This window comes from Nicotiana tabacum, chromosome 24, assembly GCF_000715075.1.
Source record: "Nicotiana tabacum cultivar K326 chromosome 24, ASM71507v2, whole genome shotgun sequence".
Lineage (NCBI taxonomy): Eukaryota > Viridiplantae > Streptophyta > Magnoliopsida > Solanales > Solanaceae > Nicotiana > Nicotiana tabacum.
In genome coordinates this window covers 84,773,889-84,793,454 of record NC_134103.1, presented here as the reverse complement: position 1 = coordinate 84,793,454, position 19,566 = coordinate 84,773,889, and the positions used below count along the sequence as shown (strand labels likewise).

Genomic DNA, 19,566 nt, shown 5'->3' with positions numbered 1-19,566 from the left:
ATCAGCACGACAGGTAGTGGGAGAGCTGGTTTGGTTATCCAAATTGCTGCAAGAGCTGACTGTCCCTTTACAACTACCAATACCAGTATTTTGTGACAGCCAAGCTGCCCTACAAATAGCAAGAAATCCAGTGTTTCACGAGCGAACCAAACATATAGAAGTTGATTGTCATCTCGTGCGGGATAAGCTCGTCAAAGGGCTTATTGATCTACATTACATATCCACTCATGGACAATTAGCGGACATCTTCACTAAGTAACTCACAGGGCTCAAACACTCATCTCTTCTTGGCAAGTTGGTCGTGAGTCCCTCCCCTCCAACTTGGGGGAGGGGGGGGAGGAAGTGTTGAGATATGTATTTAATATGGGAAGATAGCGGATTGCATTACTGCAATGTATAAGTCAATTAGTTGAGAAAGCTAGTTAGGCTTCCAATAGTTAATTAAGTTAGTCACTGACAGTTAGTTGCATTTTCAATAGCAAGTTATAGTTATAGCTTTTACTTCCCACTTGTATAGTCCAGCTGGATCCAGCTGTCAGTATGTATATATAGGAGTAGATTACTCGTAATTGTAGAGGATTTTATTCAATTTACACAGCCCCAATTTCTGGAAGCTTCGCAAATGTCTGTCTCTCTTATTTCCTCTGGCCTTCCTTCATTAGAGCTCAGAGGCAAGCTTGAGGTTTGGGTCTGATTGTTGCTCGTTTTTGTCAATTGTTGCTATTGATTTGGCACTTGCTTTGTGGCCAATTTAGAGAACTTTTGTAACTCTTATTAATTAAGCTTTGAGGGCCTTTGGTCCCCTTGTGTTTACTCTTCACATTGAAGAGGTATTTCACGTAAATCTTGGTGTCTCGTGTGTTTGATTATTTTTCCTTATCATATTTGTGGTGGTTGATATACTTGTTTCCCGTCTTCTTTTGATTCAAATAGATTGAGAAAGTTTGACGTGAGTATTATTCCGTTGCTACCTCGTCGTGCACATTACTTATACATGCTTGTTATTTTCCAACACCCCATTTCAAAATGTGTCCAGGAATATGATTTGCGTTCCATATGCTCTAGTTGTCACAACCATTGCATACATTGAGACTCTTCAGTGGATCGATAGCCACAGGCTGTGGTTGCTTAGGCATAAGAGTTATTACCTTCATCCACCAGTTTCGATTTATACAGAATGCCATATGTATGATGTGGTAAATGCATAATGTTATATATACTCAACAGTATTTTTATTTGAAAGCTGCTTTTAATTAAGGCTGTTCCTTTTATTCACTTATGAATTTTAAAAGAAGAAGTATGTTTTAAGTATGGGGAAGAAATGATTAACACGTTGGCACTGATTCATTTATATACATATACAAATTTTGGATATTTGCTCACTTTGCGAGACAGATTTAGGATGAAATATGTGATGTAACTGAATTCATATATACATAACAAAAATTAACTTATATGCATATAATTCGATCATACTTACTTTATATTTACCGACTATATATAAATTTCGAATTTCTCTATCTTAACTTACTTTCCACGTCTAACCTTCATGGAAAAGAGATGGCAGGACATACTTGACATCATTGAGCTTATATTTGCATGTGTAACTTTAGTTTTGATTAAGTTGGCTTCTTCATTCCTCCTCTTTCTTATTCAAAGTTAAATGTAAAAGGTGACGGCTTGTTGCGTTTCCCTACAAGAACAGGGTGTACCCAAAGCCACTCCTCTAGCGGTCCTGCCACGACAGCGCAGAATGGGAGCTCGTGTGAAACCATTTATTCTGACCTGACAGCAATAGAACGTAACAAAATATTACGGCCACCTAACATAGGGGATGGAGGTACTGCAAACTCGGGCAAAATATGAGACCCAAAGGGCCCGACGCATACAAACTTATCCTATCTGAGTCCAAGTTTATCCCTTGCACTTCGGACAGCCATTGTAGCATCACAAGGAGGACTCCTTTTCGAATAGCTAGCTAGTCCTTCCTTTCTTTCTCCTTCCCCAATTCAGGTTTTAGAAGAGTTTATTTCGCGTAGGTGGCTTTGTCCTTTAAGATAGTAGAAAAAAAACTCTATCGCCTTCTTTAATTTTCGAGGAAAAAATCTCATGCATGGCTACAAAAACGACGACTATCTTGAAATGCGATCAACGTATGTCCGGTATATATGTTACTCATATTAAGTATTTAATTACACTTTAGAAGCATGAATCTAATTAAACAATCATAAGTATGATTTATAAAATGTTATTTTTTCATTGTCCAATATTCACGCATGTACATGCCTTTAAAAATTATCTATTATTAGATGCCAATTATTATAATCAATCATGTTGCGGCGTGCAACCCGCTCCTCCAACATATTCATTTACCAATCAATTCTTATAGAAGAAATTTTCCAATAAACGCAACAATTAACATAAAATCATAAGACAACAAGTATACAATAATTATGAAACAAACAATGACAAATAGCAATTTATTATGGAAATCACGGAGCAAATAGGCAGTTTAATATTTATTATGCTAAATGTCAAATAACAATTAAGGAATATAATTCAAATAACATGTAACAATTAATGAAGGAATTCAAGAATTAATTTTTGACAAAGAATAAGAGAGAAACAATTATTATAATATTTAATTTATGATTAAAAATAATTTATGATTTTTGAAGTAAACAGGCAAACAATTAATTTGACGATGTATAGACACTCGTCACATCGCCTATACGTCGTTCACATGCAATTCACATAACAACTAATTTAAGGGTTCTATTTCTTCAATTCAAGGTTAACCCCGATACTTACCTTGGGCATTGGATTCAATTACTAGGAACCTATATCTGTTCGTTATTTTCAGCATCTTTCTAGAAGATACATTCAATCTCCTTTTCCCCAATTTTTACCCTTTTGGCCTTTTTGATTCAAGAACTTTTACTATTGCTTTACAACCCCAAACTTACAAATTATTTTTCCATCAATTTTTCTTTCAATGATGCAACATCATCAAAGACATTAATATCAACAGAATCGTTTAAACTGCATTATATTAATACATCATCAATAATATTCTGAGAATTCTCAATCTTTGCTTTATGATTAGAGTCAAATGATAAAGAGCGTACACAACACTATATATATTCTCAATCTTTGCTTTATACATCATCAATCAATATTCTGAGAATTCTCTACCACCAAAACAAATAGTATTCTTACCAGTCAGATTATTGACAAGGATCAATCAATAGTTCACCTTTCTATCGTCGTATAAGATGAAGAACCCAATTTTTACGAATGTTATAATCAGAAAGACGTTTATCATTTTCAAGATGGCGACCATCTAACAACATATGTAACCTGTCTCGATAATCTCCTTTTTCTTGGACCATTTTTATAATATTTCCAATTTCAAAGGAAGTTCTGACTTCTAAGGTTATTTTTTCTCCCTTATATGTTCTAATAATGATAGGATAAACTTCATCTTCTCTATAACCTCCGCGAAGACGTAACACAAGATGGAGTGTGGATTCCTTCTGAATGTTATAATCAGCAAGTGTTCGACCATCCTCGAGTTGTTTTCCAGCAAAAATCAACCTTTGTTGATCTAGAGGAATTCCTTCCTTGTCTTGAATCTTTGTTTTAACATTGTCAATGGTGTCAGAACTCTCAACCTCGAGTGTTATGGTCTTTCCAGTGAGGGTCTTAACAAAGATTTGCATATCTGTAATTGCATATATACAAAGAGAAAGTATTGGACATTATAGTAAACCATTAAGTATATATTAGTATAAAGTTAATTAAGACGAGGAAAGCTAAAATCTATAAACACAGTAACTTATGACATGTATATAGACATTCTAACAGAAAACACAGTCTAAGCATTTAATTAAAGGGTGTCAATATTTTAAAATGAAAAAGTTGAAAGTATGAAGCTATAACAAATATATAGATCCAGCCTTGAAAGAAATTAATTTATGTATTCTCGAAATTAAAGTGCTAAATCCATGTGCTAGCTACTGTCGTATAATTAAGACCAATTAGAAACGAGAGCACATTGATGTGCACAATCAGTCAATCAACTTCTATTTTTTTTTCTACGTACTCCTTTTTCATTCCTTTATATATATATATATATTAGGAACTAGATCTAAGAAAATAGACGTTATATCAAAATCTAGATTTGACTAAGGACACAAATATTACCAAATAACTCATCATTAAACCACGTAGACATCTGACATCGAATCAATTAGGTTAACACAGTCTCATAGAGCTATATAAATCCACGCATCGGAGTACTATAAAAATTGATATGAAATCAAACCTAAAATAACAGTGTTTTCACTAGATTATATAGATGCCAAGACGTAGAGCGTTACTTTGATTGAACTATCAGATGATTTAATCAATACATGAAACGCACTTACTGTGACAGAAAGAAGGTTACAAGTACTATTTGGAGAACTAAAATTATGTTATGAATTTTAACAAGTATTTTTAAATTACTTAATTTCCAATTCAATTGTTGTTACTTGTTATGTACTTTTATGTAGTGTTTAAAAACATAGTAATTTTTATTTCACAAGATTTAAGAAATGGAACGTTCTATTGAACATGAAAAGTTAGACGATTATACTTTGGACTCTATTTTTTTGTTTGTTTCTTGAGATGGAGGGGATAAAGGGAATCGAAATGAAAATGAAAGAAACAAAAGACAGAGATGAGTAGCAGAAGAAGTTACCTTTAAATCTTGAAAAGAGAGATTGTTCAAGAACTAAAGAGAAGAAAACAAAAAACTCGAAAGCTGAGGATGGAATAGCCCATTTAATAGGAGATGATCATAATTCATAACCAACCTGCTCCTAAGAAAATGTCAAATTAGAGAATAGGAAAAAAACCTATATAGTACTTTTTTATGAGGTGTCACAATGAGGTTGATTTGGATAAATGCGATTTTGAATAGAAGATTACTCTTTTGTTAATTAATCCTGTTTTGTTTGTGTATACGTAAATGCTTTAAATGTATGTTGCTGTTAATCCTGTTAGTTTGTGTGAATGCTTCAAACGCATTAATTAGCGCTCTTTCAACTTAATTACTCCGCTCTTATTAACTCCTCCTTCCATGCTGTTAATGAAGATTGTAAATACTTAGCTCGTTGGAAGCGAAAAATGCACAATTAAATTTATTTGGAGGGAGGCAAAATAATGTGCCGACTCGACTACCTAGCAAACGAAGGACACAAACATGAAGAATATTTGCTAATCTGGGACGATTAAGGATATGAATTTCTTCCCCTGCTTGATTTAAGCCATGTAGCTTACAAAACATATATATATTAAGACTTTTGTTTATTCTTTCCATTGTACCAAAAAGAAATAACCAAATCCACACAACTTTTGCAATGCTTTACTACTTCTATATATGGTTGATCTTTATGTTTGATCTTTAATGAGTATGTTAAGTTGTTTATAGCTTCTATAGCAGGATTTTTGGAGGTTATAATCTGTCTTTTCTTTGAGTAGTACTTTTGCGTTACGTTGTTTGTTGCAACTTTGCAAAAGAATAACTTCCGTAATGGATTATTTTTGTCAAGATTGATACTAGCTAGTAGCAAGTTATTTGAAGGTATTTCACAAAAGAACTGCTCTCTAATCACTAGTTATTCACATATAAACACAGTACCCATAGACAAAAGAACTGCTCTCTAATCACAGTATGCTAATGAGCATCTCAAGTTTGTTTTTTCCATCAATATTTTCTCTCATTAATGCAACATCGATCAGACAATAATATCAACAACATAACAATCCTAGCTAGATGCTTAAGAGCAAATATTAGCTTCTGCTAATCTTGAATTTTTGTTTTCACATCATCTACAGTATTAATTAGAGTTCCTACCTCCAAAACAACAGTCCATCGATCTTTCTAGCGGCGTATAAGATGGAGTGTCCAGTTTTTTCTAATATGATAATCAAAAAGAGTTTTCTCATTTTCTAAAAGTTGACCGTCTAACAACATATGTAACTTGTCCTTATAATCTCCTTTTTCTTGGACCATCTTTTTCACATTTTCAATTGTATAATTACTTGTGACATCTAGTGTAATTTTTTCCCCTTTATAAGTCCTAACTAAAATTGGATAAACTTCCTCTTCTCTATAACCTCCGCGAAGACGCAACACAAGATGGAGAGTGGATTCCTTCTGAATATTGTAATCAGCAAGTGTTCGACCATCTTCAAGTTGTTTTCCAGCAAAAATTAACCTTTGTTGATCTGGAGGAATTCCTTCCTTGTCTTGAATTTTTGTTTTAACATTGTCAATAGTGTCGGAGTTAACCTCGAGTGTAATGGTCTTTCCAGTTAGTGTCTTAACAAAGATTTGCATCTGTATAATTGCATACAATGAGAAATTAAAGTATTGGACATCACGGAGAGAATCATTATTAAAGTAAGAGAATGAAAACCAAACATCATAAACACTAACTTATGACATGATAACTGTCATGGGCGGCTTTCCAACCATGCCCCATGACCCCTTGGACGCGCCCCGTGGCGTCCTGGCTAGCCTCCCAACGCCCGTCGCCACGGTCGACCCCGTGGTCTCGGCAGCTCCAAGTGACAAGCGCGCATGTGCCTCTGTCGCCCCACCGATAGCCATCGCCAGTGCCCAGCCACAGGCAGATGCCAACAACGCCGCGCGCGTAGACAATGCCCCGCGCGCAGACCCTGATGCTAAAGACAAAGTTGCTGCAACAGACTTGTTTCTGCTTTGTAGAAGACTAGGTCCTTTTCATTGTAAATATAGAGTAGTTTTGCTGCATTTTCTTTAAGTGTGATTTTCCAGCTTTCATAGGTCTAGTCATGTAACTTTGATTTATTTTTTTTAAGCATTATTAAGGGGGACCAAGCAATCAAAACTTTCAAGCAAGCAAATAATTCTCTGTACTGGTGTCTCTCCCCTCCCGACACCGTCTTGTTTTTCTGTAATAGCTTTCATTCAATGCAATCAAGCTTTCTTTCATTCTCAATTCTCTTTTCTGCTCTCTTTCAATTGCTCATGACATTGGTTTTCCCGTACGGTACTGACAATCTAGTCTAGCGTACGGAGGGGACCTCAGTTGGCGGACAACAACCGTACTGACATCTGTTGCTTAGCCTTACGTCGCCCTTCCAAGGAACTTCAGGAAGGCGCCGCGTAACAGTTGGTATCAGAGCCTAGGCTCGACATCGGACGAGGGATTACATTGCAATTACCACCATTTCTGACCATGGTGAATTATGGGGATCGCATCGTGACCCTTGAGGGAACGGTTGACGTATTACGGCCCATCATGGAAATGGTGCCTGATCTAAAGACCAGCCTAGTGCAAAGGTTGGACGACCTGGACCGCAGACTCACCCAGGCCGAAGTTGACATAGAAAACATCAGTCGCGACTCTGAAGGAGACCGGGAAACGGCAGCCACATAGGCAGCTGAATTTTTTGGTAAATTTGAGGTCCTCCAGCAGGAGCGTGCCGAGGACTTAGCCAACAGGGAACAAGAGGCAGACAGGGTGACTGCCATGCAACAAACTATAGACAACTTGACAGGCCAGCTCGACGTTGTCAATGCTGCTTTACAAGGCCTACTTCGAGGAGGCGGAAACCAAATTGGGGGTGGTGTGAACCTCGCCCCTATGGCACAAAAGCTGAAAATTCCTAAGCCAAAGCCATACAGTGGAGCTCGGAATGCCAAAGAAGTGGAAAATTTCATTTTCGACATCGAGCAATACTTCGATGCCGTGGGAGGCCTAGAAGAAGCTAAGAAGGTAGCAACTGCTGCCATGTACCTTCAGGGTGATGCCAAACTCTGGTGGAGGGTGAAATACGAAGCCATCAAGGCTGGTGAAGATGCCCTCGAGACATGGGCAGAATTGAAGGCAGCCATACGCCTACAGTTCTTTCCCGAAAATATTGAGTACAATGCTAGGAGAAAGCTTCGGGAGCTCCGCCAGACCAAATCAGTGCGGGATTACGTGCGGGAATTCTCTGCGCTCATGCTGAACATCCGCGACATGGGGGACAAAGACAAACTCTTCACCTTCCTGGAAGGTTTGAAACCTTATGCCCGCATGGAGTTGCAAAGACAAAGGGTAGACACGTTACCTAAGGCAATCCAAGCAGCAGAGTGCCTTGAGGATTATCAGGTGGAAGCCCAGAAGGACATGCCTCAACAGCCTGTCCGAGGAGGATACAAAGGAGGCCAGCCAAACACTGGTGGCCCTAGTAGAAGTGGAGGAGATCGGAGTGCAACCAAATCTAAGGCTCCCTCCTCAAGCAGTACTAGCGCTGCATCTAACAACAATGATCGGGAGAGGAAACCCCCCTCAGGATACCGTCATTACGGCGGACCACATTAGAATAATGAATGCCCACATGTACAGATGAATGCCCATCAGGCTTTTGAGGATGGGACGGATGACGATGCCGATGATGCGGACCAGACCGAACCAGTTGGTGCATTCAATGCCATTGTTGGCTCTATCTCTGAGCCCCTAGCGGGAACCAGTGCTAGTATCCGTAAGAAGAAGGACCCCTGTCCAATCGCCAAGAAAGGGAAAAAGAAGGAGAACGAGAGGACTCCTCCTCATCAAGAGAGGACCTTAATGTTCGTTGACATGAAGGTAAATGTCAAGCCCATTCGGGCGATGATAGACACGGGTGCTACCCACAACTACTTAGCCTCGACTCAGGTGGAGCGCCTTGGCCTAGTTGTAGGAAAGGGCAAAGGTCGTGTCAAGGCTATCAACTCACCACCTCAGCCGGTGGGTGGAATAGCCAAAGATGTACCGGTGAAACTTGGACCTTATGAAGGAAAGTTCAACCTGCGCGTGGTGATCATAGATGATTTCGAGTTGATAGTGAGGTTGGAATTCCTGAGACAGACCAATACCATGCCTGCACCGTATGCAGACATGCTACTGATGATGGGAGCAAATGGGGCCAAGCCCTGCATTATTCCGTGCATTCCCATGAAGATGGCAGCCGAGAACATCTCGGCCTTGCAGTTGAAGAAGGGGGTAAAAAGACATGAACCCACGTTCCTGGCTACCCTCTGCATGGAAGATATAGAACGCTCCTCGGGTCCCATTCCTACACCCGTGAAGGAGTTGCTTCTAGAATTTGAAGACATCATGCCACAAGACATGCCAAAGCGCCTCCCGCCTAGGCGAACTGTGGACCATGAGATTGAGTTGGTGCCGGGTGTGAAGCCACCTGCCCGGGCGCCATACAGAATGTCACAACCCGAACTCTCCGAGCTTCGGAGACAATTGACGGAAATGCTAGACACAGGGATCATTGTGCCCTCCAAGTCCCCATACGGGTCCCCTGTGCTATTCCAAAAGAAACATGATGGTAGTTTACGACTCTGCATGGATTACCGGGCTCTCAACAAAATCACCGTGAAAAATAAGTACCCTATTCCGCTAATGGCAGACTTGTTTGATAGACTGGGTGGTGCGACGGTATTCACAAAAATAGACCTGAGGACAGGTTATTGGCAAGTTCGGATTGCAGAGGGTGATGAGCACAAGACGACCCGTGTGACAAGATATGGGTCGTACGACTTCCTGGTTATGCCCTTTGGCTTGACTAACGTGCCAGCCACATTTTGCACCTTGATGAACCAAGTCTTCCGAGAATACATTGATGAATTTGTCGTGGTTTATTTGGATGACATTGTGGTATATAGCCAGACACTGGAAGAACACCTGGAGCATTTGCGGAAGGTCCTAGACCTGTCGCGGGAGCACGAATTATATGCGAAGCTATCCAAGTGCTCCTTTGCTCAGAAACAAATTGACTTCCTCGGACATGTCATCGAGGAAGGGCGGATCAAGATGGACCAGCAGAAGATTCAAGCCATTACAGAATGGCCGCCTCCTAAGGATATCCATGCCTTGAGGTCGCTCCTTGGCCTATGCAACTTCTATCGGCGTTTTGTGAAAAGTTACTCCCTCATTGCAGTGCCGCTGACAGAACTTCTCAAGAAGGCCACCCCGTGGGATTGGGGCCCCAAGCGGGCAGAGGCCTTCGACGCATTGAAAATGGCTATGTCTAGTAGCCCTGTCTTGGCCCTCCCTGACTTGGCCAAGCCATTCGAAGTGCAAACGGATGCCTCCGACTATGCACTTGGTGGAGTATTGCTACAAGAAGGGCATCCCGTAGTGTACGAGAGCCGGAAACTGAAGGATGCAGAGCGGCGCTGTGCCGCCCATGAGAAAGAATTATTGGCTGTCGTTCATTGCTTATGCCTTTGGAGGCATTATCTGCTGCGAGCCCTATTCATGGTCAATACAGACAACACAGCCGTTAGCCATTTCATGACCCAGCCAAAGCTGAATGGTCGACAGGCTAGGTGGCAGGAACTCCTAGCGGAATTTCACTTCAACCTGGAGTACCGAAATGGAAAGACCAATCATGTTGCTGATGCACTCAGTCGGAGAGCTGATCTAGCATCAGTGTGTGTACTCGCCGCCCTAAAGGGAAGCGAAGTAACCACCACCATAAAAGACCAGATACAAGATCTACTCATCAAGGATCCTGCTGCACAGTATTTGGTTGATTTGGTAGGACAGGGCAAGACTCGCCAGTTCTACACCGAAGATGGTTTCCTGAAAGTGAAAGGGAACCGACTCTATGTTCCTAAAGGAGGAGATCTGCGATGGGCTCTTCTAGCGGAATGCCATGATACTTTGTGGGCCGGTCATCCCGGCGAGGAACGCACCATGGCATTGCTTCGCCGTGCATATTATTGGCCTCAAATGGTCAATGACGTCGCTCAGTATGTGAAGACTTGTCTAGTATGCCAGAAAGACAAGTCAGACCGCTTGACGCAGGCAGGGCTCTTGAAACCACTAGCTGTCCCAAAAAGACCTTGAGAAAGCGTTTCCCTGGACTTCATCACCGGATTGCCCAAGGTCGGAGATCTCACAACTATCTTGGTTGTGGTGGATCGGTTTTCCAAGTATGCTACCTTTATAGCAGCCCCACAATATATATCAGCAGAAGATACATCTCGACTATTCTTCTCTCATGTCGTCAAATATTGGGGACTTCCTAAAGACATTGTTAGTGATCGCGATTCACGCTTCACTAGCAATTTTTGGACCCAACTCTTTAAGTGTCTCGGGTCAAAATTGAGTCATAGCTCAAGTTTTCATCCGCAATCTGATGGCTAGACGGAGCGATTCAATGGCATGCTAGAGGAATATCTCTGGCACTTTGTGACCGGATCGCAGAAGAACTGGGTGAAGCTTCTGGATGCTGCTCAACTGTGTTTCAATTCACAAAAGAGCTCAAGTACCAACAAAAGCGCTTTTGAAATTGTTACCGGAAAGCAACCGCTACTCCCACACATAGTGAACGCACCAAACATGTCAAAATCTCCTCGGGCTGCTAGCTTCTCAAAAGAATGGAAGCAAAATTTGGAGATAGTGCGGAGCTATCTTGTCAAAGCCCAAAAGCGGATGAAGAGGCATGCTGATCAGAATCGCCGCTTTGTTGAATACCAGGTGGGAGACAAAGTGATGGTCAAAATCCCAAAGCGGTACTTGTTTGCAGGGGTCCATGACCCTCGCCTATTGCAAAAATATATTGGACCCTTGTCCATTGAAAGGCGCATTGGGAAAGTTGCATACCGGGTGGATACCCCAGCTTGGTGGAAAATACATCCTGTTTTCCATGTCAGTCTCCTGAAACCTTTTCGGGAAGATATGGAGGATCCTTCACGAAGCCAACTCACAATACCAAGTATTCGAGGTCCCAATTCAACCGGGAAAAGGCGTGCTGAAGCTATTCTTGATGATCGAGTGATTCACGCCTCAAGAAAAGATCACCAGGAGTTGTTGGTGAAATGGCAGGGATATGATGTAGAGGAGAATACTTGGGAGAGGGGAACAAACCTCAAAGCCTACACGATCCTGATTGATGATTACCTTGCAAGGAAGGCGCCGAGGACGTCGCCAACTCAGGTGGGGGAGAATGTCATGGGCGGCTTTCCAACCATGCCCCATAACCCCTTGGACACGCCCCGTGGCATCCTGGACAGCCTCCCAACACCCGTCGCCACGGTCGGCCCCGCGGTCTCGGAAGCTCCAAGTGACAAGCGCGCATGTGCCTCTGTCGCCCGCCCAGCCACAGGCAGATGCCAACAACGCCGCGCGTGTAGACAATGCCGCGCGCGCAGACCCTGATGCTAAACACAAAGTTGCTGCCAACGGACTTGTTTCTGCTTTGTACAAGACTAAGTCCTTTTCATTGTAAATATAGAGTAGTTTTGTTGAATTTTCTTTAAGTGTGATTTTTCAACTTTCATAGGTCTAGTCATGTAACTTTGGTTTATTTTTTTTAAGCATTATTAAGGGGGACCAAGCAATCAAAACTTTCAAGCAAGCAAACAATTCTCTGTACTGGTGTCTTTCCCCCCCCGACACCGTCTTGTTTTTCTGTAATAGCTTTCATTCAATGCAATCAAGCTTTCGTTCATTCTCAATTCTCTTTTCTGCTCTCTTTCAATTGCTCATGACATTGGATTTCCCGTACGGCACTGACAATCTAGTCTAGCGTACGGAGGGGACCTCAGTTGGCGGACAACAACCGTACTGATATCGGTTGCTTAGCCTTACGTCGCCCTTCCAAGAAACTTCAGGAAGGCGTCGCGTAACATAACATATGATTAGGCACTAGATCTAAGAAATATGGAGTATATATTAAACTCCATATTTAAGGGAGCCTCAGAGCAACCGTAAAGTTGTCTCCATATGACCTATAGGTCACGAGTTCGAGCCGTGAAACTAGCCACTAAGACTTGCATCAGGGTAGGCTGCCTATATCACACCCCTTGATGTGGGCCCAGGAGCATAGGCACCTTGATTGAAGCGGTGTCACCTGACATCGCTTCGTCGAAATTTTTTCATATTTTGTATGTATAAATAATAAATAAAATTAAAATATTGGGTATAAATATAACAAATGATACCATTTGTCGATACAATAATTTATTCATTTGTTCACTTCTTCAAATATTGAAATCACTTACAAAAATTCCTGCATACGCCACTCTATATATGAATGTTGGATGTTTTATACACTAGAATGGGCCTTTCATTAAGATCCATATTAATTTGACTAATGACACGAACATGAAAGAATGCTTTCCGTATACCAAATAACACAACATCAGAAAACGAGACAATATTGATAACCAAGCAGGTTAAACAATTTACATGGAATCAATTAGGTTAACAGAATAGCATTGAGCTATATATGTAATATCACAGAATATTGAAAATGTTGATATGAGATCAGATTGATCAAAATGAAACTAACGGTATTAGATTTATAAAACACAAGAAGTAGAGCCTCAACCTTGAATGAGCTATCAGTTAATAGATCAATACATGAAACATACTTTCTGTTTTAAAAATTAAAAAAGCGTACAATTATTATATCTGAAAAGTTAAGAAAAATTGTCTTAGACTCAAAGTATATATTTTTAATAAATGAAACGTGGCGCTTTTATTTATTGTCTAAATATATAAAATTTAAAAAGTAGACGTTCTGATTAACATGAGATTAGATAGTCAATTATGAACTTCATCATTCTTTTTGAGACATACGAAGGAAATAAAAGGAAAATAAAATGATAAAGAAAGGAAGGAACGGGATAGAGATGAGCAATAGAAGAACTTACCTTGAAAGCTTCTGAGAATAAAGAGAGAAAGAGCAAGAAAATTGAACTAAAGGGAGGAATATTTTAGTGCCAATTAAATCGGAGATGATAGGCAACCAGCTCCTAAGAAATTGTCAAATAATTAGAGAGTAGGAGAAAATCTCGTAATTGAAATAGATATAGAGCCTTTCAGTCATTCTCACCCCGAAAAAAAAAAAGTTTTTGCTTGATATATTTTCTCTTAAAGTAAAACAAATAACATAACGAGTATATATAAGTATTTCTCTATTTTACTTCTTACAGAACAGTATTCGCAAACAAAAAAACAATAATAATAATAATAATAATAATAATAATAATAATAATAATAATAATAAAAATAAATTGTAAGGATAATGATAAGGTCGGTCCAATCAAGGAAGTTAGGAACATAACAAACCATGGATAATTGTTAGAACACCTTATGTCCCATTTATATTATTAGATTATTATTATTGTCACTACTATATGCTAAATAGATTTTACTTAATTCTTCTAGAACCATTCTCAAAAGGAAGTAAGGAACAATTGCGAATTGGTTCGTTACTTATAATTAGCTTTGATTCTCCTAAGTTCCTAACATAGAGATACAACTAAGTACAATTAAATTTTAATTGATAGGATTATATTTTCGGTCCATCACCAAAAACTATTTGTTAAATTTGTAACAATTATTAGTGAAAAGATCAAAAGTGCATAATTTTATCAATTGAAGGTTGAATTATTATTTTCTTAATTTATTTTATATATAGAACTACCAATTCTACAGTGACTTACCACTTTCAGAAATCCTTTATTTCAGCCTGCCGGGTACCTCACCGGAGCACATCGTCCACAAGGTTTTGAAAAAGGATTCTTATTTATTTGTCTTCTTTCTTACATTATTGTACTTATATTCTGATACTCCATAACAAGATTATACTCTATAATATTATATTATTATTTTGGTATCAGAGCGAGTGACTCTTGACTATGTTATAAGAAGATATATAAATTCGCATCCATATAGGGTAAAAATAAGATGCGTAATTTGAGTCCTAAATACTTCACCACCCTAACTCTCTTATTGTACATTTTACCCCCAAACAAAGTACAGTATTCTTTTATATAATCTTTGCCTTTACTTTTGCATTTGCTATTGCTGATGCTGTCCTTGCGTAATCCGGCTTTGACTTTGTGTTCGATGCTGTTACCCTTGTGGTCAAGTCCGGAATCAAAGTGTTATTTTTTTGGACTCAAAACACAAAAATAGGTAAAAAAATCAACTGATGACCAATTTATATATAACACATGTGTTGAATGCGCTATACCTTAACAACACGTTTATCCGTAAAGGTATAGTGTCACAACCCAATTTTCGTACTAGGTCGAGACTGTACCTAACGTCGCCGTTAGGTAAGCCCACAAGCGAAACTACTATTTATTTATCCCCTTTTAACATATTTTTAATTACACTAAATTTCATACAATTGTGATAAGTCTTTTTAAACAAAATATCAACATCATAGGTACATAGTCTGCGGTAATAGAAATGACAAGTACAATAGTACATAAGTGCTACAAATCCCCAAAACCCGGCGTCAAAAGTAAATGAACAATCTGAAAAATATACAAAATTACTAAAACTATTGTCCGAAAGTAATAGACAGGAATAGTAAATAAGATGGAAGGAGACTCTGATACTGCGGATCGTAGCAAGGCAAGCAGCTCACCCCTAAATCTCTGTAGATGATCGACTACGCGCCTGCGTGATCACTGGTGAAACCCGTCTCAGTAAGTGCACATCCGTGCAGAAGTATAGCGTGAGTAAGAAAAATAACGCGTACCCAGTAAGTATCTAGTCTAATCTCGAAGAAGTAGTGACGAGGGGTCGACTTGACACTTACTAGAGGTCAATAATATAATGAAAGTGCATAAAGTAGATATGGTGAACATACATGTATTAATAAAACAAATAAAAGAAACTACAATAAATATAACAGGAGTCTGTAACACATCACCAATATCTCATAACTGGCCGTGAAGACCCTAACTTAATTATATCCAAACTGGAACCCGTTTCGATTATTAAGCATGAAGTTGCCGAGGCGAATGGCCCGATGCCATAAGAATAGTGGTACTCAGTACTGCCAAGGAGAACGACCCGATCCCATAAGAATAGTGTTACCATCATATTGCCGAGGCGAACGGCCCGATCCCATAAGAGTGGTGTTACCATACTGGCGAGGCGAACAACCCGATCCCATAAGAGTGGTGTTACTATACTGTCGAGGCGAACGGTCCGATCCCATAAAAGTGGTATTACTATACTGTCGAGGCGAACGACCCGATCCCATAAGAATGGTGAAGTTTACCTCGCTCGTGGAAGTACTTGCGATGCAAGAGTACATGGATTTTTCAGAGTTATTAAGTATTCCTCAATTTTCCAAAATAAGAAAGCTAAGTCGAAAATTGCAGCTTTAAATCCCTAGTCTCATCTCTATTCAAGACAGTTAATACGCATGGTAAACATGACAGTACAATTAAAAGCATGATGTGGATCTAAGATTACCCCGACATATCATGGAATATAACTACGCACAGACTCTCGTCACCTCGTACGTACGTAGCTCCCCATACAAGTAATACACAACAAAGATACACCTAAGGGGATGAGTTCCCTCTTACAAGGTTAGGCAAGAGACTTACCTCGTTTTCAAGCTCACTTCCGGTCCACTAATCCGCTCTAAAAGCCTCGAGTCAATGCCAAACAATCCGAAACTAGTCAAATATAGTATAATTTAATCAATATATATTCAAAAGTTCATAATTTAGCTATTAGAGTAATTATTCGACCCAAATTAGAAGATTCTTAAAATTCGCCCACGGGCCCACGTGCCTGGATTTCGGAAATTTTCGAAGATAAATATCACCCATAGCCTCACGAACTCAAATATATAATTTTTACTTAATTCCATAATCAATTTCGTGGTCAAATCTCATTTTTACCGAAACTCTAGGTTCATCTCAAAATCCCATTAATTTCATCATTTTCCATGTTAAATCTACCTATGATTCGCGTATTTAGATAAAGAATTTATAAGGATCACTTACCTCTTGATATTGATGAAATCCCTCCACAAAATGCTCTCAAAATCACCTAAGACCAAGTGGAAAATGAGGAAAATAAAGCTAAGTCTCGTAATAAAAAGCTCTAGCACCAGTCGCAGATGTCGCATTTGCGACATCTTGTTCGCTAATGCAACAAAACCATCACAAATGTGAAGTCTGGCCATCTCTGCCATGGTCACAAATGCGACAAAAAACTTCGCAAATGCAAAGAGGGGCAGGTTCGCATAAGCGGCAAAATCTTCACAAATGCGAAATCCTCAGTGCCTTCCCAACTTCGCAAATGCGAAAGATTCCTTACAAATGCGAGCTCGCAAATGAGAACAAAACTTCGCATTTGCGATACCTGAGGCACCAGCAAAAAACCAGAAAATCTGAAGTCCTTCCACCCCTCCGAACACGTTTGAAACTCACCCGAGCCGTCGGGGCTCCACACCAAACGTCCACACAAGTCTAAAAATATCATACAATTTTGCTCGTGCAATCGAAACCCCGAAATAACATCTAGAATCATGAATCGGATGCCAAAACATATGAATTAAATCATGAAACTCAAAAACTTCTAAAAACACTTCCGCGCGTCCGATTCTTATCAAATCAACTCGGAATGATACTAAATTTTGCGTGCAAGTCATAAATTACCATACAAAACTACTCCCAAGATCGGAATCCCAAACAGACCTCGATAACACTAAAGTCTACTCCAAACCAAACTTAAAGAACTTGGAAAAACCTTCAATGCGCCAACTTTCAATATTAAGCGCTGAAATGCTCCCGGGTCATCCGAAACCTGATACGAACACACTCCCAAATCCCAAATCATCATACGAACCTATTGGGACCGTTAAATCCCGGTTCCGAGGTCGTTTACTCAAAACGTTGACTCAAGTCAAACTTAACCATTATAGGCTACTGTTAAGGAACTAATTATTCTGATTTTAACCCCGAACCCTTCCAAACCTAAACCAACCATCCCTACAGATCATAAAATAGTAAAAGCACATACGAGAAATCTTAATTAGGGGAACGAAAATCTAGAAAGTAAAACGACCGGTCGGGTCGTTACATATAGCGCATGCAACCCATGCGTTATATTTGAATTTGACTGACCCCCAATAATTGGTAGGTATAGCGCATGCATTTATTGCGCTACATATATAGTACTTATAATGAATGCGATATACCCTCAATTATTGTACCCCCCACATTAGGTTTTTGCTTATTTAAAGAGTTTCATTGTTTCGTTAAAAATCCATTCAGGATAGGTCGGTCTTCTGCATCCTTTTTATTTTCTTTGACTCATTCCGAAAAATTGGTTTACTTAACTTTTTCTATATTTTGTCATAATGTCTGAAGAGCAAAAAATTAGGGTTACATTATACTGGGAGGTGAGGTGTCGTGGAGAATAACTCAGTACACTATAGTTGTTCTTCACTGTGTATTGTTAAGTTGCCACTTACAATGGAGTACGATAGATTGGTTTCGTTGTTATGTAAAAACATAAGTGTGAGGAAACGTTCGGTTAATATTAAAGTAACCGGAAAATATCCATATTCTGTTACTCCGCAAGGGGTTGCTTGTTATACTGAGTTTAACATCGAAGACGATGAAACTATGACAGATTTTTTGAGGACTCCGGATGAACACCAGGAACTTCTTGTGATAAAAATATTAGAAATATATGTCAAGTTTGAAGATGTTCGCAATATTGAGTTCCGTAAAATAGGGATAACCATCAATCATCGGGTGGTATTTTTGGAGCAGTTTTATCCGAACAGGTTCCATTTGAAAGAGTTTGGCCAGATCTAAACTTATCTCCACAGGCGAATGAGGAGCGAAGACATAATTTCTCTCCAAGTTTACATAATCTACACGCCGAGTGGTAAATTTTAATTTTCCTTTGTATTAGTATATTTGTTTTGTATCATATTTGTATTAACACTCATATATTCCAAAGGAGGTACCAGCCAAATATGAATTTTACAAGTTATGAACCAACAGACAGTTGGAATATGCCCAGTTTTGGTGTTTTAGATCATGGTGGTCCATCCGGGAGTCATCGACAACTCGATAATGTGCATTATGGGTTATCAATAGATTACGAGTTGTAAGTTAAGAGATAAAGTTTATATAAAATGTTGGTATGAATTTGAGAAACTCATTATTTTATTGGCTGCGCAGTAAAAATGAGCAACTTAAAGGTCATGTCCTTACTCAGTTGCCCGAAGACAATATATTTAATCAGGATCTGGCAAATGCATAGAGTCTGGAAGATGATAGTGTTTATGACAAAAATATTGATGAGTCTGGAGATGACACACCCTTCCCTGATGAGGGCGATGAGGATGAAAATGAGAATGAGCAACCTGATTTGCTGAGGGAGCATGATGCCACCAATGAGCATGCTCTGTATATGCAGACTCCACCTCCCGTTATACCAAAAGTATACGAGTCACATGTGCCCTTTCATTTAAGGGGGATTAATTACCTTGATCAGTTGCCCAGTATGCCGAATGTGAATTCCCTCACAAGGGATCTTGATGACATTCAGACAACAATGTGGGATGAATCTAGACCAACGATGTTGTCAAAGAATATGCTTTTTGCTGATAAAGCATGCCTAAGTAGGGCGGTGAGAATGTACATCATAAAAGAGTATCGTGAGATCGAGGTTCATGAGTCATCTCCAAAGTATACAAGGT

The 19,566-nt window shown here is 39.4% G+C and overlaps 1 protein-coding gene and 1 pseudogene across 1 annotated transcript; both read right to left on the bottom strand.

Annotated features, from left to right (window-relative positions):
• Positions 1-3,227: 3,227 nt before the first annotated feature.
• On the bottom strand, positions 3,228-3,724 carry LOC107759592 (polyubiquitin-like; annotated as a pseudogene).
• A 1,997-nt stretch (positions 3,725-5,721) lies between these two features.
• On the bottom strand, positions 5,722-13,867 carry LOC142161744 (polyubiquitin-like). The gene is made up of 2 exons (XM_075248092.1): positions 13,739-13,867; positions 5,722-6,388 (listed from the first exon to the last, which is right to left on the bottom strand). Exon 2 carries the CDS (start codon positions 6,386-6,388, stop codon positions 5,930-5,932), a length of 459 nt encoding a protein of 152 aa, XP_075104193.1. The 5' UTR covers positions 13,739-13,867; the 3' UTR covers positions 5,722-5,929.
• Between the last annotated feature and the right edge of the window lie 5,699 nt (positions 13,868-19,566).

Excerpts from the sequence above, each read along its gene's own strand:
- LOC142161744 (XM_075248092.1), bottom strand. The coding sequence starts at position 6,388 with ATGCAAATCTTTGTTAAGACACTAACTGGAAAGACCATTACACTCGAG.